We start from the raw sequence: 24392 nt of genomic DNA, 5'->3' as shown, positions 1-24392 counted from the left end.
GCTTCAAACATTTTTCAGAACATCAGTTCAGTAAGAATAGTGCACATCGTAAAAAATATTCTGTTACTGTTGAAAAAACATTTTGCTATAATTTTAAATTTTATGCATAGTATTTTTTATTTATTAAAACGATTACTAAATAAAATATCCATTCCATATTTCTTTTATTTAATTGTCTTAATTCAAATTAAAATATCTAACTTTGAACGAAAATATATTTATTCCGTTTAATAATTAGATACATCCAATTTGATTTATCAAGCTATGATTCAAATTTAATTGGTTTAACGGAAAAAATATTTAATAATTTAAGATTCTTTCGTTTTTTAACAATAAAAATTTTCTCTCTTTCAATCTTAATTCATATATAATATTAAAAATTATAACTTTCCCTTCGAAAACAGAACTAAATTCAATTTTTAAACATCACCCAAGAAAAAAATATGAAGCGTAAAAGAAATATCAATCATTAAATTCAAACTACAACTAGACACTACACGCAAACAGATGATAGTTATTTGAAGTTAAGGAAAATAAATAACTGCTGGAGCAAATTGCCTCTTAAATACGTCAGAAACTGCTTCGAGGAGTCCAGGTGCTTTGATAAATAGATTGCTCGAAGAGTAGAAACGAAACACCTCAACTTCATCCTTAATCTGGAATAATGATCTACAAAATAAACCTTTTTCTAAGTAAAAACAAAATAGAACAATTCGTTGTCCCAACAGCAGTAGTAAGTTTTGTTCTATCCTTTTAGCAATTTCGTTGTAGATGTGATTGCAGTGACCAAGCTAACTAAATAACATGTTATCAGATTGTACTTCGCTTTATTTATTTTCTTTCTTGTTCTTTTTTCGTTGTACCAGATAGCCCATCACGCTGGACATTCGCATTTTCGTTCCAGAATGGAAATGGAAGGAATTGGGGGATGGATTTATCTGGGATAGGATACAATTTAATTTCCGATGGCGGATAGACAAAAAGAAGTTTTCTTTCCCTTTCTTTCATGATCTGGACGAGTTTTAGATTGCTGTAGTTCGTTTTGAGATAGTTTAAAGAAAATTTAGGTTTTTCTTTTCCTGTTTTTTCTTCCTTTCTGTCCTTTCCTTTTTTTTAAAAAAATAGATTCCGGAGAGACTTACGTTGAAATAAGATGATGGAACTTAAAGTCTAAAACCACATAAAGAATAAAATGTATAGAATGTTCTGACTACCAAATTTGTTGCTATGTTCCGATCTGAATAGAATATTTAACAAAGAAAGGTGAATTTTCTTTTTTGTAGTTTCCGAAAACAAAATCGAATCTTTCTTGTTTATTTTACCTATTTGTTCATGGTTTGTAATTGAAATATTGAAAGAAAAGGAACAGTTTAATATAGAAACTTATTAGATTTTTTAAAATTTTTATTTTACCAACTTTGAATAAAAAGTTGGGCTTGTATAATGGTGTCTGATATTTTGTATTTAATTATTTAAATTAACACATAACAAAATAACAAATATATTACGTTTGAATANATTAACGGTATTTATTTTCGATAAAATTGTAAAACTTAGTAAATGTTATATGGCATTTTAAAAGCATTTATATATATATATATATATATATATATCATAATAAAATTACCAGCCAAATATTACCACATTCACCAAATTTTATCACATATTACAAAACCCTATTTTGTTCGTTCTTTCACCAAAATCTTTACCAAAGCGCTTCGGTAAAAATTGCCAAGTTTTTTGATGCTCCCATAGAGCCATAAACACTGCATATCTTATCATATCTTTCGACTATATTTTGTCTCAATTATAAAATTCTCTTTGAGTAAATGATTCCTGTAATATAAGACATGAGAAACGACATTCTGAATAATTTTCGATTTCAAAGTATGTAAAAATGCTTAAATAATAGTGTTTTTCTGTCACGTATTTGAATAAGGCGTTTTTTTTTAATGAAAGAGCGGTTTTGTAGGCAATTTTGCTGCTTATATACCTCTAAAAGAAGATGTTTCTAAATCCTCTAAAATGGCGCATGGTACTTTTTTCAACAAAGATTTCCAATATTTCTGTTAAATAATTTCTAGATAAGCACAGTTTAGTTTAGAGGTATGATTACATCAAAAAGATTAAAAATGACATTAAACGGTATAAACTACACTATTTTTAATGCCGTAATTTTAAAATTCTGCCATACCTCTTGTAATATGGATCAAAAAATTTAAATTTGTTGGAAAATGTGTGTTTATTACGAGAAAGTAAGCTTTTGTATAAGATTTTGCAGTTTATACAAGCATCTATGCTCGTAAATTTATAAATGAAAATTCAGATCTGTGGAATATTATAATTGTAAATGATACAGGAATCGTAAATTTAAAATTATTTTGTTTCTGATTAACTTTTTATAATGGCAAATGCGATATTTAAGCAGTCCTTTATCAGGTTCAGTACTTTAAAATTTCTGTATTACGCTATGAATTTATTTTGATATGAGACAGGTTTTATGAATTTTTCAAAGCTAAACAAGTGTAAATAAAACCTACAAGCATCAATGTTAAGCAAAAATAAGAACTTTCATAATACTTCAGCAAATGAAAATCACTGAAAAAGGTATTTTTACATTATTTCCATGGAATGCAGTTTTTTTTTTAGAAAAATAATTATAATAAGAAACTAACTCTTATTAAAATAGAATCTAGAATAAAAAATTCATGAAGGGTATTAAGTTTTTATCATGGCAAATGTGATATTTAAACAGTTTTTTTTTTCAGGTTCAATACTTTAAAATTTCGATATTACACTATGAGTTTATTTTGATATGAGGTAGGTTTCATAAATTTTTCAAAGCTAAACAAATGTAAATAAAACTTACAAGTATTAATGTTAAGAAAAGGAGAACTTATATAATACTTTAAAAAATGAAAATCTCTGATAAAAAGGAATTTTTACATCATTTCTGTGGAATTTTTTTTTTTTTTAGAAAAAGAATTATAGTAATAAGAAAATAATTCTAAATTAAAAAGAATCTAGAATAAAAATTTATAAAGGGGATGGTATTTTAATAGGAATGCAGTTCAGGTTCAAAGGAAAAATTTATAAACAGAGTGTAAATAGGAAGTTTAAAAAATGTAACTGTTTTTTATAAACTAATACAATTTGAAAAAGTTCTTATAAGTTTTGTGTAAACTGATAAGACTTGAAACATGGCAATGAGATAAATATAAAGTGAAAAATAATGTTTATTAAATTTATTTCATCTCAGTATACATATTTATTGAAAATTTTTCAGTTTGTTACTTTTGTTAAAGCTTAATATTGAGTAATAAATTCCAAAAAAAAAATGATTTGATCAGTTTTATTGTTTCTTAGCAAGTAAAAATGACAAGCATGTAACAACAGTTTTTTTATAGCATTATTTTCCTGGCAGATTTTAAAAATATTTGTTTGACAGAAATTCAACCGTATTGAAACGTGATATTTTTTCAAATGAAAAGAATGAAACATTCTGGATTTTTAAAAAAGTATTATTGTCAAAGAATTTTTAGAATGGGATAAATGCGTTCTTGTGATAAGAAGTTTATTTTTCTAAAAAAAATAACTCCAATGATTTTGAAACGGAATAGATTTTAAAAGTAGTTGGAGATAGTACTTAAAAAAGACAGTATTTAATAGTGGAAAAAATAGGTTTATGGCTGATTTTTCTAAGCAAGTTTAAAGATTTGAAAAATGTACAGAAATATTTCAATTGTTATTGTGTGAGTTTTGTATTACTTTTATTTGAAGCATTAAATTGTTTACAGAAAACAACTGTAATAAATGCTCTCTTGCAGTTAGTATACGTAAATTTATTTTTTAGAAATAACCGTAAAATATTTTTAAAGTGAATTCTTACAATTATCAATTTAATTTTTATTTTGAAAACATATTTCCATTTGGGAAATAATCTTCTCTTAGCATGACTATGCAAAAAAACGTACATTTCGGTTAATAAAAAAGCAAAGAATTTAAATTTAAATATTGACGACAAGACTTATATATTTGATTAAAAATTAATTAATAAGACAATTCGTAGATTTTCTTACTCTTTATTTAAAATACATTAAGAAGATTAGAGTTCTACTTGGATTGAATTAAAAACTATTAATGTATTTTAAAGTGAATTAGGAATTATAAAGTTAAAAGAAGAAATTATCATTGGTATTTAATCACACTCCCTGCAAACATAAATTTAACAGAAAAAGAAAGGCTGCGTATATGTTTTAAGAAAATCAAACCGTACCGCTAATTCATACCGCTAATTCAAAATGAGCAAAAACACGTTTTTCTACTGTTAAAACACTAAAGAGGATTTTCAAATTTGACATTTTGGTTTTGTTTAATAATAAATCACTCAAAATACATAAAAGGTATTGTTTTTCAAACAAATTTTGCATATATATCAACACTTATTTCATAAAAAAGTTCAGATTTTCACAATTTTAAGACAATTTCCATTTGTATGTTAGTTGAATTACAAATTTCTATGATGTTAAAAAAGCTCTTTGTGTCACATTTAATAATGCCGTCTGGTCTATTTGGCTGGTTTTTCGTAGAAACTACATATTTCAACACCAAAAGATAATTTTTCTATAAATCTACTTCTCTTAAGAATCTGAACATTGGTTTATTTCTTTCATGTTATTTATAACAATTTAACAAATTAAAAAGAGTCTTTATCTAAATCCCTAAATGATTAAAAAAATTTTTTTTTTGTGCTTAAAAATTACTCTGGGGATTATTTTTCTTTCTTTTGTTTTCTGTTGCATGAGATTTTTTAAAACAGATCTTGGATAATTTCATGTCGCTGATTTCAAATCTGCAATCAGTTTTTCTCTCCAAACTACAGTTTTTTTCTTTTTTGGCAAATGACATTTTTAGTCTGTTGTTTTTCTCGAAATGTTCAAGTTTAAAAACGTTATATATAACAGGGTGTTATATGTTGCAACAAACACATAAGAGAGTAAGGACACATTATCAGGATTAAAATTGGATATGAACCCATGCCCGAAATGTCGTTAGATGTCACTGTTATGGACTGTTTTTTGTGAGCTTCTAAATGGGTCTGAATAGGCAAGCTTCCCCAACCGCGTATGACATTTTTGCGAATGGGTTACTTTGCAATTTTAATCCTGATGATGTGACTCTCCCAGCGAATGGGTTACTTTGCAATTTTAATCCTGATGATGTGAATCTCCTAGCGAAAGGGTCACTTTGTAATTTTAATCCTGATGATTTGACTCTCCCAGCGAATGGGTTACTTTGCAATTTCAATCCTGATGATGTGACTCTCCAAGAAGTTTGTCGCAATATTCACGCGGCACCCATTTACGTGAAACACATTTTAAACTTGTATATTTCGACAAATAATAGACAAAAAAATGTCGTTAAAAAAATCTGTAGATTTAGAAGCAAGACTAATTTTTGACTTGAAATCACCACACCTTAACTAGACAAGATAATGTATTTGAATAAATGCAACAAAACATTTGTTCCAAAGTGTTATTAGTGCAATCTCGTTCGTTTAAGAAGAGGTGTGAGACCATACTAGACTTGAAAATTACCACTCGTTGCTCACCAGGTGGCGCGTCAATAAAACAAAGTGGCTACTTAAATTAAGTAAACAACAAGTCACTTTTTGACACCATTTTTGTTTTTATTAACTTTGAAAATTGTTTGATGATGAAAGTATATCAATGCAGAAGTCTCTAAAAGCAGAGTTTTCATTAAAATGTCCAAAATTTTGATCTTTCAGATTCCATCAATTTGTGGTGGAAAGATTGGTGGGAGAGTTCATGTGATAGGAGAATTCATTAATAATTCACATATATCAAAGTTGTAATGTATACATTAAATGTATTTTGCCTCCTGAATATTCTTAAATAAAGTTCTTTAAGTTCTTAAGTTAAGTTAAATAAAGTTCTTTATTCTTAAATAAAGTTCTTTATGTTTAACTGAATTTTGTCACTTTCTGATATTAGTTTTATAGTTGAACTAAATTTTTATTGTTGTATATTATTTCTACTATGAATTTTTAAAAAGAATATATAATTTATTCCAAGTAAAGAAGAAGTTTGCATAAATTGGCTATTAAATGAAAAGGACGTATCGTTATAGGTCACCGGCTCATTAGGTTTGAGGAAAAAGTGGCTACTATGTAGCTGGCCACTGGCTACTAACTAAAATTTTAAATTTTCAGATCTAGATCACAAAAGTTACGTGGGAGTTTAGATCTTATAATAGGTTTGGAATCTTTCTGCAATTTTAGTTCGAATCTTTTTGCATTTTTTGTTTCGAAAATGAGATTTCTCAATAAATATGCATTATTCGTAGAAAAAACTGTTTCCTAATGACCGTAACTAATTTGTAAATATTGATACGCAATTTAATATTAAAGAAAAACCCTTTATAAAGTTTGATATAAATTAAATTGTAGAATAAGAAATGAAATCTTAATAAACATACATGTAAAAAAGTATATTTTTTGACGGAATATTTAATTTCAAACATAGTTTAAAAAATACGCTCACATTATTCAGAAAAAGCTGCTTTTATGGTTGGTTGGTTCTAATGCCACTTGCCACACGGGCAAGCCTTTTTGGTGAAACCGAGCAAATTTAAGGCACAGTTTGTGATTCTTGTTTTTCAGTGGCGCCATCTATGGCCAAGAATTCGACTTCGCCACATCATACGTCACACCTGTTTATAAGGTATCATACGTCACACCCATTCATACATCCATTCATTCATTCACGATCGTAATTTTGACCTGAATCAGAGAACGATCGATCTCCAATCCAGGACCCCCAGACATATTGATTTGTTATGGGAACATGGAGGACTTTTGCGACTCGACAGATTTAACGTGCATCAGTCACTTTACTACACGGGGAGTCTTCGGCCGGCGGGGTTCGAACCCACGAACTCTCGGACATGGGGCCAGCGCCTTACCGACCAGGCTATCCCGGCCGCTCTTTTTATACTGCATATGAGTAAATATAATAAAAAGAAGTTATAAAAAGAGCAAAAATAGTTTCATACATAAGCAGGGTTGACAAAATTCATGATTCTTTAAAAAAAATTGGATTTATTTGATTTCGATCAGTTTTTTTAAAATTTAAATTAAAGAATTTTGAGCTTTTATATTTAACAGTCAAATAATTTAATAAAATATATTATCATTATTTAATATTATTCAAAAACAATAATATACCTAAAATAGTTGATATTTCTAACTAAAATGCTTTAAAAGTTTTTTTCTCCCAATTATTACAAGTTCATTGAATTAATCATGAACTAATCACTGAATCACGGTTATTCTTGTTCAAGCTAAATATCTTGAAGTTTAAAAGGCAGAGGGATAATTTGACAGTTCCAATGAAGAGTAGTTTAGATGCGAATATATTAAAAGAAGAAAAATATTATAAGTTACTCTGAGTGGAACAAGTCTTTCTTCCATCTTCGTGAACAACGTATTTATGATGTTTTAAAAATACGTATTCATATGGATATAAAATTAAATGGACATAATTAAAATAATGTTTATTACCAGCCAATTATTTTACATACAGCTTATGGAGAATTATATTTCATTTTTTTTTATAAATGTTAAAAAAAAATGTATCGTTTCGTTATTTTTTTAAATAAAATTTTCATTATCATTTAGATTAGACTTTGACCATAATCGCACCCTAAAGATTAGATGTATAAAAATGTTTCGACTTATCGAATTTAAATCCCGATTTTAATCACTATCAAGTTATTTCAATCATGCTAACCCTGCACAGAAGTAAAATTATTCAAAAGTTGTAAATTTCGCCCACTTTATATCATTTTTATTTCTTGCATTTTTCTCCATTCTCCAAAGATACCATTTCTCTAAAGAAGCCATTTCTCTAAAGCAGTTATTTCTCCAAAGGAGCTATTTCTTCAAAGATGCCATCTTTCCAAAGATACAATTCCCCCAAAGAAGCCATTTTTTCGATGAAGCCATTAATCCAAAGAAACCATTTCTCTAAAGAAGCTATTTCTCCAAAAAAGCAAATTTTCCAAAAATACCATATCTCCAAAGTAGCCATTTTTCTGAAGAAGCCTTTTTTTTCATTGAAGAAGCCATTTCTCAAATAAAGAATCTATTTATGTGACTCGTTTAACTCACATATAATTTCATTGTACTTGAAATTTGTATTAATATTAATTATTTAATTTAATAATGGCTGAAAAAAACATTTCATTATAAGGTATACAGAATTTTATATCTTCTTAAACAATTTGACGATTTCNAAGCCTTTTTTTTCATTGAAGAAGCCATTTCTCAAATAAAGAATCTATTTATGTGACTCGTTTAACTCACATATAATTTCATTGTACTTGAAATTTGTATTAATATTAATTATTTAATCTAATAATGGTTGAAAAAAAACATTTCATTATAAGGTATACAGAATTTTGTATCTTCTTAAACAATTTAACGATTTCTTAAACAATTTATTAATTGCACGATCTAAAATTTGCACAAATTCAGTTGAATAGTTCCAGAAAAAAAAAAAGATTTTGAAATTTCTTAAAACTTTTCAGAGAGGTGTCAAAAATAATAAGAACTAGAGAATTATTCTCTTTTAAACTTTAAATACGGATATAATTTCTATTAAATATTATTCTGTCAATTGCATTTGTTTTACATGAAAAATGAATTGTCAACAAAGAATTGGAGTAATTTATATTATGTCAACTTCATATAACGTTTCATCGTTGTGTGAAGCAATTGACAAATATATTTTATGAACAAATATTAAGCAATGCTTTTTAAAGTAAGCCCATCGATCATTAATTTTATTCTTATTTATATATCACCTGTTCTGAAAGTGATTTGTAAGAAAACAAAAACTTTGAAAGCTATTAATTTAATTTTTCTGATATGTAAAAATGCACCGATGTCTTTTTATCGGTAATACTTAAACACTGAGAGTCGCAATATTTTGGTAATATTTCAACTCTGAGTATGATCAAAGCAACCAAATTATGGTAAAATTTATAGTTTTTCTGGCTCTATGGGAACACTAAGAGCTCGGTAATTTTTACTAAAGCGCCTTGGTAAAGATTTTGGAAAAATTAACACTGGAATGACTGAAACTTAGTATATACTTATATTGCCCAAAAGCAGTCAAAATGACTCAATTGTAAAAGAATAAATAATGCATAAAGAAATTTGTTTACAATTAATTTTTAATATTTTTTATGTTATTTACAGTTATATAACAAGTTATTAGTAAATATTGACAGTAAAAAAATTATATGTTGTACAAAAAGTCATAAAATTGTAAGAAATTGTGTCATTATATACATCATTGTTTTTCTAATTGAAATTAAACGCAGTCAAAAGGACTTCCTTAGGCAATCTAGTGTTAAAAATAAAATATGGTTTTATAATCTGTGATAAAATTTGATAAATGTGGAAAAATTTGGTAATATTTGACCATACTAATACTTGTCCATATAAGACCATACTAAACTTGAAAATAACCACTCGCTTCTCGTCAGGTGGCGCATCAACAAAACAAAGTGGCTACTTAAATTTAAGTAAACAACCGGTTAATTTTTACCCACTTTTTTTCATTTTTTTTATTTTAAAAATCTTTTAATGATATCACACATTTATCACACATTATGTATGATCATTTTAAATGGTACGGGAAAACACTTTGTTTCCCTAAAGGTAAAAAAAACTCCATTCTTTATCGCTCACAATGCTAGAAAAAACGTTTTTAAACATAACGATACGACTAGTTTAAAATATCGAACAATATGTAAATAAATTCATTTTAATATTGTCTTTTAAGAGAAATCGTGTAATCATTCTGTTTTTATAATAGATGTATTTATATGTTTATGTTCTCTTTAAGATCCATGTAAAAAATTTCAAATTTTACACAACTCTTATAGCCTCAAACAATTTAGATAAAATTTATTTTATTCAAAAATATTATTGCAGAGATAGAGAAATAAATCAGTTATTGAGCGGACTATTTCTTATGCTGAGCACTTTTATAATTGTTTCGTAATCTTTTATTTTGGAGTATAGGTAATAGTTTATTCTATGTAGAGCACAATTTGACTAAAACAGATTATGTTTGCTCTACAAAAATTTTTTTTCAGAAAGAAGTGTCGACAAATTTTCTATGGAATATAAAGCATTTCACCTTTAAGCATGGATTGCACTCAGATACTTCTCTATTTCTTAAATAATCTGTAATTTATAATACAAATAATAATTTAAGCAAAATTTTAAATTTTATTTTGAAGCTTATATAAATGTAAGAGGAGAGATTGTCGATAAATTCGGTAGATCCGAAGAAACTGAAAAGGTAAGGTATTATTTGATTAAAACTTCATTCGCTTGAAAAATATATAAATAGGAAATAACAATCGACTTGTTTCAATGGCTCAAAAACAGGCGCCCATTTTCAAGACTTGCTGAAGTGAATGAGAAGAATATTAAACTATTTTCAATATTCTTCGTATTCTTTATGCTATAAATATTTTCAAACAGTGATAACTTTTGCTGAATGTTGTGTTTAAACAAAGAAAAAGTTATGATCTTGTGAGGATATGGCTAATAGCCACTGCGTTTTTTTTATTCCAAAAAGTATTGTGTATTCCAAAGTCTGCGACTTTAAGATACATTGAGTTTTCAGAGTTATTTCGAAAGCAGAAAATGATTTCTCAACCTCGCTAGTTCCGGTTTTGTTCTAGAAAAAAAAGTACTTTGATGCAACGAGAAGTGTAAAAGCATAATAAAGAGCCTATTTTGTTTTCCTATAATAAGCTATAAAATTAGAGAATAAATTAGTATTTGTGGTTTTTGGTTAATTAAAATAATTTCTGCTTTAAGATTGATGATTAAAGAATATTGATATGTTTTTGATTATCGTTCTATTTTTTAAAGTCTACTTAAGTCCATATTTTAGAAGTCTTCGTTCTTCTATTTTCAAATACTTATTGGGTGTTTATTTTCGATGGCTAAGTCAATCATCACATTTTTTTTTAAAGTTTTCTCTTAATTTTTATAATAAGCAACCCAATCAACAATATTTTTAGGGTTTTTGTTTTATCATTTATATTGATTGATTTCACCGTCTTGGAGGACTTTTTAATGGAGCTAATCCACATTTGTGTTACATAAAGAAGAAAACTACGAAGGTTTCGCACTATTAGCCTGACGGCAAGGGAACTCTAACCCATGATCCGTTTACCACTGAGGATATTTCACGTCAGCACTGTGGTCGGTGCAAGCAGGGTGCGGATTCATATCGACAAGCCATCGCTGGGATCGAACCCGGTTGACCTCATTGGAAAGCGAACGCTCTATCCCTTAGCCATCGCGGCTTAATACATACTAACAAGAAACAGTTAAAATACTTATGATAGAAGCAATTAAAATAATTAAAAAGAAAAAAACGAAATTCTAAAATTTCAGGTCTTAACATTACCTCTTAAAATGAGTAAAGTTGGCGCACAATGCTTTCAGAAATAAAATTTAAAAATTAAGTATGCAATGAATATTCGATTTTCGACTCAAAGCTGAATAAAAAAACCACCGAATAGTTCAGCCGAAGAATAGCATTATTATCGTATCAATTGATATAGTTTAAAATACAGAGCGATTCCATTATAAAGGTCACCGGGGGACAAAACTGTGACATATTCACGTCTCAACAGGGTCATGGTGTGACATAATGACGTCTCAACAGGATCACCGAGTGACTAAGTTGAGACGTGAATGTGTCACATTTCGCTACTCGGTGACATCACTGTAACAATTAAATGCAGTGTGGTCCCACTTTAACGTCTCATTTTGACATCAGTGTGACGTCGAAATGAGACGATACCAAAGGTGGACATTGTAACCGTTTTTGACCTATGCGTCCACGGAGCAGAAGTCACACGTGACTTCCCAAATTAGTCCTGTGACTGTCGAAATCTTGTTGCTATCTGGTAACGGTGCACTCTGGGAAAAATAGTTGAAATTGCTGTAATGATATTTTCTAAAGTTCTTTTCTGATTCAATTTCTAATCGATTTTTTTATTATTAAATATGAATATGAGTTAATGATACTCTTTTTTAATAGTATGCGCAAAAGTTTTTGTATGCATTCTATTTTAAAAGGTATTTAGTACTTGCCAAATAAAATTTGATACATGAATAAGCAGTTAATGAAAACTTTTATTTTTTTCATTAAAACTTTTATTTTATTCATAAAAACTTTTTTTCATATATTCAAGTGTGACAAGTGAATGTTCTAGTGAAAAAATTCTTTTCTATTTTAGTTCTTTTACTATTTTAAATCGTCTTTAATATTATTTATTAAAATCTTCGTTAAAATATTACAAAATGCCATTCCAGCGTCAAGTAAGAAGTAAATTTTGAAGTAAAAGTACGAAAGAAGAAAGCCAAAGTATTTCTATAATCTTAAAAACACATTTAAAAACAACGGAAAAAAAATCATATATCTATCGCATTTGCACAAAAAAAAAATAATTTTTATATTTATGAAAAATCACAAAACCTTAACTAAATAATAAAATAAATTAAGACGGAAAACCTTAATCATTTCTATAAAATTAAACAAAATTTGTCAAAGTGCAACAACTAATCCATATAGTGGATTTACAAAGCTTATTGTCTAGCTCTATAGTCTAGTAAATTTTAGTTCAACCCAAGAAATTAATTCCAACCCGTCTTACTGGCTTCTTAAAATGCATGCAAAATTTTATTTTAATTATAAATAATTTAGAAATACACAAATTAAGACGGAAGACCTTAATAATTTCTTTAAAATTAAACAAAATTTGTCAAACTGCAACAACTAATCCACATAGTGGATTTACGACGCCTATTGTCGCGCTCCATAGTCTAGTAAATTTTAATCCAACCTAAAAAATTAAATCCAACCCGTCTTACTGGCTTCTAAAAATGTATGCAAAATTTTATTTTAATTCAAAATAATATAGAATATACGCATATAATTAGTAATTCTTTGCAAGTTTTTGGACTTTTTTTAAAACAATAAATGAAAAAATGCAACGAATAATAAGATTTTATTTTTTTATTTTAAATTCATTATAAACTTAATTATCAAAATTATTGAAAGACAAATATTTTTGGAAAACTGTTATTTGCAAAGCAACGTTTTTGTAAAACGTTCTATTTCTTACATTATTTTTATATTTCAAAAATGCATCGAATTTAATTTCCAAATAAATTTTTTCTGCATTTCCTAAAAATTACTGTAGCAAAAAACAACTTAGGAAAAAATGCAACATAATATTTTATTTACGAAAACAATAACATTTCCCACTGTTTGTTAGCAATTTCTTCTTACTCGCCATATCTATGTCATCGTTTTTGAAACCAGGAGAAAACAAATCGCCAAAATGAGTTCTCGTATAAAAAATAATTTATTTTTTATTTTTTTCCTCTGAGAAGCAACGTGAGAAAATGGCCCTTGTTGGTCAAATTGCCGACATTGATGGGAAAAGGTAAACTTCCGTTACGGTCGGACGCAGTAATGTAACACCTCTTCTCTTCAAAAAGGAAGTAATTTATTTTTGGGTGGCTGTCCATGAAATTTGACCAAAGTGTATATAAGTGATAGCGAAAGTTCCAATTTCAAATTAAAATCACAATAGGTTTTCTTGTAGACACAGGGATAGTCAATATAAAAGGTATATATTGGTTGTTGGATATATTTTATGTCTGTCTATTTGTATACTTGTCTAAAGGATTACACAAGTTGTGAAGGTATTAGTAAATTTATATGTTTCTTAATCATTTGAAAAATTTACATTAATTGCTTTTTTTAAAAAGTTAAAAAAATTATTTTTTTTGTAATACACTAAATAAGTTTACATAACTTTATAACCGATTTAAATTTTGACCGCATTTTTAATTAAATTCCGTTAATGTTTACAACATAGCAGGTACACTGAGAAAAAAGTTTGGTCAAAAATATCAGAATCTGGTAAAATTTAGCATGTTTACTGGATCTATGAGAGTACTAAATAAACACGATGATTTTACTGAAGCACTTTAAAAATAAATTTGGTAAAATTAACAATGATATATATCACTGGTTCAAAACTAAAACGACGCTTCTGCACTCACTTCTCATGTTATTTCAATGAGAAGTGAATGCAGAAGTGTCGTTTTAGTTTTGAACCAGCGATATGGTTTTAAAATATGAAATAAAATTTCGTAAATGTGGTAAAATTTAGTAATTTTATCATGATACCTTTGAGCATGGCAGAAAAAACCATTTATTCGCTTAAATTTACTTTTCAGTTTTGTATTTTTTATTAAATATGTGATAATATGAACCATATTTTTGAAAACCAGAAAGTTTGTTTAATTTTTAATTTATTTTTTATAGATTTATTTTTATTTATTGCTTTATTTAATTCCTTTTCAATTATTTATTCTATAATATTATTCGAAGATGCCATCAAAAACAACTAGTTTGCAGTTTTTAGTTATTCGAATCTGATAATATCCTTTCATTCATATTTTCTTAAATATTAAAAAAAAGCATTAGTTTTGATAGGGATCTTGTTTTTCTATAAATTTTAAATAATATATTTATACGAGAAAGAGTTGAGAAAATCTCGACTGGATGAACTTCTCGAACTTTCGACTTTTTCGAGAGTTTCAAAATTCTAAACTATAATTTAAAATAACGGATAAAACTTCAATCTTGGCAAGCTGCTGATTAACTTTTTATTTATATTTCACTTATTCGAAAGATGACAGTTTTCTGCTGTCGGTATGGATTTTGAAAATGTTTTTGAAAAAATGCTCTGGACAACATTACAAGCATTATTTATGTCACAAAAATCTGTAAATCTTAAATTCAAAAAAGTGAAAATGTGCGGTTGTAGTTCAAAATTACTTCAAATTGTGGTTCCATTTTTTTTTAAAAATGATAATCGATTTTAGTTTAAGATTGATTTGAATTTTTCATAGTCTAAATTGAGTAAAGAATATGTTATTAAAATTCATATTTCATAAATTGATAAGCATAAAAAAGTGTGTATTCAGGGAAGTTTAATCTATTTAGTTCTTGTATGATACAATGGAAAAAAAATTATTTTATTACTAATTTAATAAAACTATTTTATAATACGTGTTATTGGTTGAATTCAACTGAAGTGATGGAATGCTCAAACTCGAATATGTCCCAGATTCGAGTACTGGAAATGACTAGACACAGTACACACAGTACTGAGGAAAAATATCCCCTAAAAGGTAGTCCAATCGGTCAGACTAATCTAAGAAGCCTTTCATGGTTTTTCTCACCATTTAATGTGAATATAGTTTAATTCAAAAGATCATTCTTGTAGATAAGTGCATATCCATATTTGATCCAGATTGTCCCTTGTATTCTGGGTTAGGTTCATGGTTACGAGTTGATACAACGCTATAGATCGCCTGTTTAACGTCGGTTATGAAACAAAATTAAACAATGCATGAGCCGTATAATGCGATTTATGAAATTCCCTAAAAAAATCCTGTTCAAATTACGGTATAAAGTACAGGCACAATCCATCCATAAAATTAATATTACTGTAAAATCCAATTTTATCGTATCGTATCGAATTATTATTTAATTAGAATAATTATTTAATTAGAATAATTATTTAATTAGAGTAAATAATTATCATTTAGAGAGGCAGTGATCATACTGTATTATTGCTGAAAAAGGTGTTGTATATCAGACTTTTTGTCTAAGCGTTTTTAGATGTTTTTCAACACATTTTGCTTATATGTCTAACATGCTTTTACTTAACTTGAGCAGAAATTTTTTACAATGTACTTCCATGGATTTGAATTGGATTAATAAGTTTGCTGGCAGCCAAGATGGTCATAACGTAGCGCAATTTTAATATTGCGATATACGATACTTTCACGATACTTTTTTATTTATTACCACTTGAAGAATTGGTATTATGCCAGGCTCAGGTAACTCGCTAATATTATCTTTAAACTGTGAGTTAATTAAAAAACAATATGTATTGTCACTCAACTTAATATTTTTGGATGTGGATGATTTTTGTGATATTACCATATAACGTGTTTATTGTTGTCAATAATAATCTTGTTATTACCATAATTAATTATCATTTTAAATAGCTACTTATTATAACATATTTTTCGTAAATATTGTATTGCTTCACAACAGCGTTATCATAATGCTTAATATCTATATTTCCTGTGCTTAATATCTATATCTATATTTCAATATATCACTTAGATTAAGTGGTAATTAACATTATCAATAGCATGTGGTAAATATCATGAAAGAGTGGTAGGCAATACATTATAAAAAAAAAGGTATGTTTTGCTTTTAAAAAAATTTCAGCTTTTTGAGTTAATAATTAATTTGTTTAAACTAATATTTTGGTTTATTAAAAAAATAACAATTTTTTTTCTTAAATCATATGATAATGTAGCTTTGCGACACAATCAATCTGTTTATAAATTTCTTTTTTGTTGATGCATTATAGTACGGAAACGTACGTTAGCATGATCTTCCATTACATGTTTTTCAGTATTAAGCAAATGCATGGTTAAACTAAAATCTATATAGAGACTTGACAAATAGGATGAATTAGATGATTTAATGTATCAATTTCTTCAGGAAAATTTCGCTTTGAAGTATTATGCAATCTCAAAAAACACTTTTAGTTTCGTAATGAAAAAATTACTTTCTTTTACAAGATTCTTAGCTCCAGTAATACGCTTGATTGAAAAAAGCCCACTAATTATAAAAATGCAATCTGATAAAAAAAAAACTGATTTTTATTTTCATCTTAAAACTATTAGTACCAAATAAATACGACATTTTGCACTTAAACAAGTGATTTCTTTGGCGTTTAAACCGGAAACTCTTAGATGTATTTTATCGTACATTTAAAGATACATAAATTTTCAGTTTGTTTATTTGCTGCTGAAACCGGTACCATCCGATTCGATAAAGCAACTCTTCGTACAAATGTCTTCTTAAATAATTCAAAACGAAACTAAAAAAAGAGATCGAAATTAAAGAAATTGTAAATGAGGCCATTTTTAGTGCTGTATTGAATATTTAAAATTGTTTAATTTTCCAAGACTGTCTGCTCTGTTATATGGCTGAATAAAATAAATAAGCTAAATATAAAAATGTACTGCTATTAAACTGACTAAATCTACTGCTACTAAATGAATTCTGCATTTTGTTTGTGAATAATTGATTATGTATTTCATGATGTCTTTGCTGTTTGAACCGGGGACTCTTAGATCTGTTTCATCGTACTTTTATACTTTCGAAAATGTAGCATTAATGCTGATTTACTAGATAACAGGAACGAATCCAGCGTGAAAAGATTTAAAAAAAAAACTTTTTCACAAATTGTTTCCTAAATAATCCAAAGCGAAATTTAAAAAAAGAGAGCAAAATTACAGAACTTGTGAAAATTACAAAAAGTTAGACCATTTTTTTATGCGTTGCATTAGCCTTGATTAAATGACACTTTTTAAACTAACGGTTCGATAAAGAGTAAATTATATAACTCTATTTTTGAATCGTTTTGAAATGTCTGGCATAATTTTATAATTATTTACTACGGTCGAAATTACTTTTTTTTTGGGGGGGGGGATAAATGTCTAAAAGATTTAAACTTTCCCTTTGGGTTATTATATATTTTACTAATATGATTGCTGGTTAAAAAATGTTGTGTACAGTAGTTTGTAAATTGCTTGTAATTTGAATTACATTCCTTATAAAAGTACTGTTATACCTATTCTTCGATTTTCTGTATCTGACTTAGCTAAAGAGTTTCAACAAACAGCGTCAAAATTGTTAAAGATATTGAGTTAACACACTTGGCGTAATTTCTCTAAAATCTCGCTTTCTAAGCAGTGTTTTTCGAACAATTTTACCAAGCAAACTAAAAAATGCCACAGTTTAAGATATAAATTCAAAATAAAGCTATAAGATTTAACTATAAACACAATTTTGCAGTAAAGAATTATGAAAGCTTTAGAAGGGCTTAATTATTAAATATTTTTCAAAAATTATTCTTCTCAAAACTTCTCAAAAACATCTCAAAACTTCGTCAGTTTGACAAGAGTCTTTTACCTAAATGAAAAACGTTGAAAACAATAAAAAATTTCAGTTTTTGCAAATTTTTATGAGGCCGAATAATGCAGAGACCTTTGACTGATTCCATACAATTTTGCATCAAAGAATTATGAGAGCTTCAGAATGGACGAATAGCTATATTTTTAAAAAGTAATAAACTTTTTAAAACTCTGTTAGTTTGACAAGAGTTTTCTACCTAGATGAAAAACGTTAAAACAATTACTTATTTTAATTTTTGCAAATTTTTATTAGGCCAAATAATGCAGATTTGGAGAGAGCTTTGACTGATTACATACAAACAAATGCATACAAATTTAAAATCCTATTCTCTATTTGCTGCATTCAACGTAATATCTGCAGAATAAGAAAGAAAATTATACAGATAATGTTTAAAACTTTCATATAATAAAGTTAATAAAAATCTTTCCATTTATCAAAAATAAAATAAATAAATAAAAAACTCAGAAAAATTTTACTTATGAGTTCGATAACTTCTTATTATTGCTTATACATATATTTGCATGTAGAAACTTCATTCATCAAAAATCCGTGACATGATTTTCGTCTAAACAATGTAAAAATATGATGTATGCAAATAAATAATTAAATACATTTTAAAAAATCCATTAAAAAGCTAAACTAGTAGGTTCACTTGATTCAATAGATTAAAATGTTAAATTTATTGCATTCAATTGTTTGTCAATTTTAATTCAATTCAATTGCTTGTTAAATTTTAAATTTATTGGATTCCTTTGAAAAGTTTTGCTGTATTTACATTAATTTTTTGCAGATGTGGCTCAACGTCAAGGCCTGCATCCTCATTTTTATGATATCTGCAATGTGTATTGCAGCGGATCCTGAACCGGAAACAGAAGCAGACATTGAACCAAGGTGATGAAATTTTGCTAACACCTATATATAAATCACTTTTTCATAAAAGTGTTATAAAAGCAATGGTATAAAAATATTTTTACTCGCAGCTTATTGAACGTAAGTGATTGAATATAAATTGTTTGGAATATTTTGGCAGAATTTAAACAGAATAAACTAACTTGTGAAGTCACGTGAATGACTTATTTGTCAAATCAATTAATTTCATTAAAAGAAGATAAGTAACAATCTGAATGAAAAAGTAAATACTACTGAAATAAATTATTTACTATACACAATTTATAGAAAGCTTTGTTATTTTGTGGCGTTAGTACTAATTTACTGGAGAATTTTGCTTTTGAAAATACGCACAAATGAAATGCTTTGAAATTAAAATAAAGAATTAGAAATGGAGTTAATTGATTTAAGAAATTAATTAAAAAAATTTAAGTCATTTTTCGCTTAGTAATTTCTAGCCAATATTTAAGATATTGTTATCATTAATTTTCTTTTCAACTTTCAAAAACTTTAATAACTTTAAAAATCTTGAAATAATTGTTAACTATGCAATTTTAATGAAATTACGAGAATATATTTATTTTGAAACTACACTGAAAACAGTATTTTTGTGTAATTCTTTCATTTGTAAAGGGGGGAAAAGAACATCCATGGAGTTTGTCTTGGCAATCTTCCTTCACGGTTATTCGTGTGTTAGATCTCCTTTCGGTCTCATGTGTTTTATCCTTTTGGGAGGCAAAATTATTCTTGTATTTAGAACCTTTGATAGCATCAGCTTTATGTCCTTTTTTATCAGCTTTAGCTTTCCTTTCCTAATTAGTTCTTTGATTTACTTCCTTAGTTCAGTAGCGTTTTTTGTGCAGTCTTTTTCATTTAAATTGAATTACAAGAATGGCGATTTTGCATAAAAATTTCAATTTAATTTGAATTTTAATACTATAAAGAGCTTATTTTCTATTACAACTTGTTTGGTTTTATGTAAAAATAAGAAGTATATATTATGTTAGAGATTATGAAACATGTTGAATAATAATAGCGTTCCAATTCTTTGAAACCTAAATACCTTTCTTAGCTAAACTTCAATGTATAATCGCATATAGGGTTAAGATGAATTTCATTGTAGTTAATCCTACTTCTTAAAATGATTACATGATACTATGGTTCAACTTCAGAAACAGGGTCAAGTTAGTCTATAGAGACATTATCAAATTTGTATCATATTATGGTTCAACGTTAGATTGAGGATTTCTTCTGAAAGTTCCAACTAATTCAACCAATAATTCTCTGTAATAATTAAACTTGATGGTTCAAGGTACCAATATTATGGTTCTACGCTGTACTGATTTTTATTATAACTAATATTTCCTCTTAATTCCATCATTAATTTCTCTAATTATTAATTTCAGTAATTCAAGGTACCGATAATATCGATTATAATTCAAATCATTATATTCATTAATTATTTTTTTTATTAATTGAATTCGGTGGCTCAAGGGACTGATTACTTATGATTCCAGGTACCTATATTTTTCTCCAACTTTGAATCAATTCTTTCAAAAGGAACTTCTAACTAATTTAACCAATAACTGTTTTAAAGAATGAATTAGGCCTCGATTCATTATTTTTTTAAGGTACAGATATTTTGGTTCAATGTTGGGTAGATTTTCTTGAAAATGAACTTACCAACTAATATAACCATTAATTATTTTTAATAATTAGTTTCAAGTTCAAATTGTTAGTTCAAATTGGTTTCAAGGTACCAATATTAGGGTTAGACGCTATACCGATTTTCATGAAAGGGTACGTCCATTCAATTCTTCCATTAATTTATTAATGATTAAATTAGGTAATTTAAGGTACTTATGGTTCAATATTCTATAAATATTTTTCGAAAATGAATTTTCACCTAATTCATTTATTATTTTCTTTCTTGTTTGGTTGGTCCTTCTTCTTATTTAATTTACATGTAAATAGCTTTCATAGTAAACATCTTTAAATGGCATTCCTTTTTATTTTTATTTGAAATAAATGTAAAAGAATTCCTTCATTATCCATTTTCATGTTTTGTTGTTGTTTCTTCTCCTTACTTAGTTCTCATATAAAAAGCATATGGCATCCTTAAATAGTATTCCTTTTTATTTTTATTTGAAAGAAATGTTAAGAATAAGACTGTTATTGATTTCTTATTACATTATCTTTTAAGATATATGCTATTTATCTGCTTATCAGGAAAAAATTTATGTTTTAAAAAAAAAAAAATTGAAATACTGTTTAGAAAATAGAAACAATTTGGGTTTTCCTCATATTTTTATTAAACTGAAATTGCCATTTTGCCGCAATTCAATGGAGGCAGTACGGGAAAAAATGTCTTCTTTCGTTGTATTTTATAAAAGCATTTTTACTATTTAAAATAATCGAATTCATAACAGATTTTGTTGCTGAATTTTTTCATAAAACAAAGTATTATATTAGTAAAACACTGAAAACATCAGAAATGCAAATATTTTATTTTACGAAATTTCTACCTATTAAATTTCAGTTTTACTTTGTAGTTTTACATATAAAAATTTTTCATAAAGACGTAATGATATAAAATCTATGCTTGTTATTTTAATATCAGAACTGTTTTTTTTTACTAAAAATATTCGGTATATTTTCAAATGTATAAACAAATCTCTATAACAAGCAATAGACTCAAACCTCAAAGATTCTGAATATTTGCAAACGTTCTTTCCGTCAAGGGACACTCGAATAAGTTTAAAATCTGACTGAATCGATTCCATTTATTGCTTTATAAAATATTCAAGAGGATGTAGTTTAATTCTTTGAGCGATTTAAAAAGGCCTACAAGACATATAAAGAGGCATCAAGTATTTTTCAGAAGTTTATATGAATCTAATGCAATAAAACGAGCTTTAAAGTATCTAGTTTGAAAGATGAAATGCAAAATTTTTCAAGATAATTTATATTTCAAAATTCCCTTTGAGATTAAAAAAGTAATTTAAGGAGAAACACAACTATCTTTTTCTTATTAATTACTAAGCAGAATTTTTCTGTGTTGCACATACTAATTTAAAGTGTTTACAGTTGTTTTACATTATTCTGAACTCCTGCATTTAAAATAGTAAATGAATAAATAAATTGTGTGAAACTAAAAGCTCATATGCTCATGGTTAATAGCGTAAGACATTTCTACACTTCTGTGGCATAATATGCCATAACATGGGCATATATAGCATAACTCAATATTTAAGCAAATATAACTTATTGTGTCTTTTTATTTCTATTAACGAAAAATTCGCATTTATTGTTTGTTTAGGCATGAGAAAAAGCAAGTAATCTTGTTCAAGGATCAGACGGAACATTTCCATCATCATCATCACCACCACCATCATCACCACAAGCACGGTCATGATCATAAGCACGCTCATGGTCATAAACACGCTCACGGTCACAAACACGAACATGGTCATAAGCACGGTCATGTTCACAAACATGAACACGGTCATAAGCATGGTCATCTTCATAAGCATGCTCATGGGCACAAACATGAGCATGGCCATAAACATGGGCACCTTCATAAACATGCTCATGCTCATAAGCACGGACACGGTCACAAACATATACATGGACACAAACATGGACATGCGCATAAACACGGGCATGCTCATAAGCATGGGCACTGGCATAAACATGGCCACGAACATAAACATGGACATGTTCACAAGCATGAACACGGACACAAGCATGGTCATGCTCATGGGCATGTGCATAAACATGGCCACGGACATGTTCATGAACACGGGCACAAACACGGCCATCTTCACAAGCATGGTCATGGACATGCTCACGAGCATGGTCATAAACATGCTCACGGCCATAAACACGGTCACGAACATAAGCATGGTCATGTACATGGCCACAAGCATGGCCACGCACACAAGCATGGACATGAACATGGGCATAAACATGGTCACGGACACAAGCACGCTCATGCTCATGGTCATAAACATATTCATGGCCACAAGCATGGACATGGACATAAACACGGGCACGGACATGCTCATGCCCATAAACATGGGCATGGTCACGAGCATTTGCACGGTCATAAACACGGTCACGCACATAAACATGGACATGGTCACAAGCACGAACACGGTCACGGACACAAACATGGCCATCACCATGGACATAAATGGTTCGGCTACATTACTGGCTTAAAAGGTCATCCACATACCATTGCAGAAGAAAAAGAATTCTCCCATGATGAACAAAATGAATATTCTCCCGAAGTTTTAGAAGTTGAACCTGAAATTCTCTATGATGACGCTTCTGAGGGAGTTAAAACTGAAGCTGGTGACGAAGTTGAACCTGAACATACTTTAGACTCTAAGTTGAAATACGATCTTCTGCCAGCTGAAGGCAAAGCTGTAACCGTTGAATACCGACATTTTGGTAAATCTAGTCCTAACTCTTCAAATGAAATCAAAAATGTAATTATACATTAAATTTAGTGGGAGTCTGTATTTTGAAAATCTCACGCAAAAAATCCATCTCATAATGAGATACATGTATATTAAAAGTCTGTTCATTTAAAAAAAAAAAACTAAAACGCACATACTTGGTGATGGATAGCAGAAAAGGGAAGCTTTTATTTAGGTAGCAGGTCGTTATTTTAGATTCTATATTTATAGCCATCCAATTGTTATATAATTTATTTTTTGTCTATTTGCATTTATACTTAGTAAATTGTTTTATGTACAAGCCATATATGTATATTGTTATGAAAAATAAATATTTATATTTTGCAATTAAGGCATATTTTAGTTTAATTTAATTTAATTTATTTTCAATGTCACAAACAAGGATGGACAAAACAATATGAATGATTTGTGTCGATTTTATAGGTCTATGCATACTATGGACAAAATGGTTTTATATGTTTTATAGGTCCAAACTTTTAACGCATTTAAATGATTAAGATAACAGCTTTACAATTATGAGGACATATGTATCCGTAAAAATATATACTACTAAAACGTAGGGAAAGTCGATTAAGGCTTGGGTTTTTTTTCTCCAGTTATTTCATAAATAATAGCTTTGCAAAATTCATATTTTGATGTCAATAGGCATTTTTACAATGGATGATGTCCCAAGAAACATTTCGTAATTAAAGAGCTAATTCTTGAATGAAACAAATAGTTATGTGGTTTCTTTTGTACAAAAAATACCAAGTCTTAAATGATCTTCGGATTATTGTAGTTGATTCAAGTTTTGTAAGGATTCAGTTGTAAT

At 28.0% G+C, this 24392-nt stretch overlaps 1 protein-coding gene across 1 annotated transcript; it reads left to right on the top strand.

Moving 5' to 3' along the window:
• Nucleotides 1-13716: 13716 nt before the first annotated feature.
• On the top strand, nt 13717-23854 carry LOC107453501 (zinc transporter zipt-7.2-like). The gene is made up of 3 exons (XM_016070360.3): nt 13717-13758; nt 19000-19100; nt 22417-23854. Exons 2-3 carry the CDS (start codon nt 19000-19002, stop codon nt 23603-23605), a joined length of 1290 nt encoding a protein of 429 aa, XP_015925846.2. The 5' UTR covers nt 13717-13758; the 3' UTR covers nt 23606-23854.
• The last annotated feature ends 538 nt before the right edge of the window (nt 23855-24392 follow it).

Source organism: Parasteatoda tepidariorum, chromosome 2 (assembly GCF_043381705.1).
Source record: "Parasteatoda tepidariorum isolate YZ-2023 chromosome 2, CAS_Ptep_4.0, whole genome shotgun sequence".
NCBI lineage: Eukaryota > Metazoa > Arthropoda > Arachnida > Araneae > Theridiidae > Parasteatoda > Parasteatoda tepidariorum.
This window is presented reverse-complemented; position numbering and strand designations above follow the sequence as displayed.

Excerpts from the sequence above, each read along its gene's own strand:
- LOC107453501 (XM_016070360.3), top strand. The coding sequence starts at position 19,000 with ATGTGGCTCAACGTCAAGGCCTGCATCCTCATTTTTATGATATCTGCA. Across the intron at positions 19,101-22,416 it reads GAAGCAGACATTGAACCAAG|GCATGAGAAAAAGCAAGTAA; the intron begins GTGATGAAATTT and ends TTGTTTGTTTAG.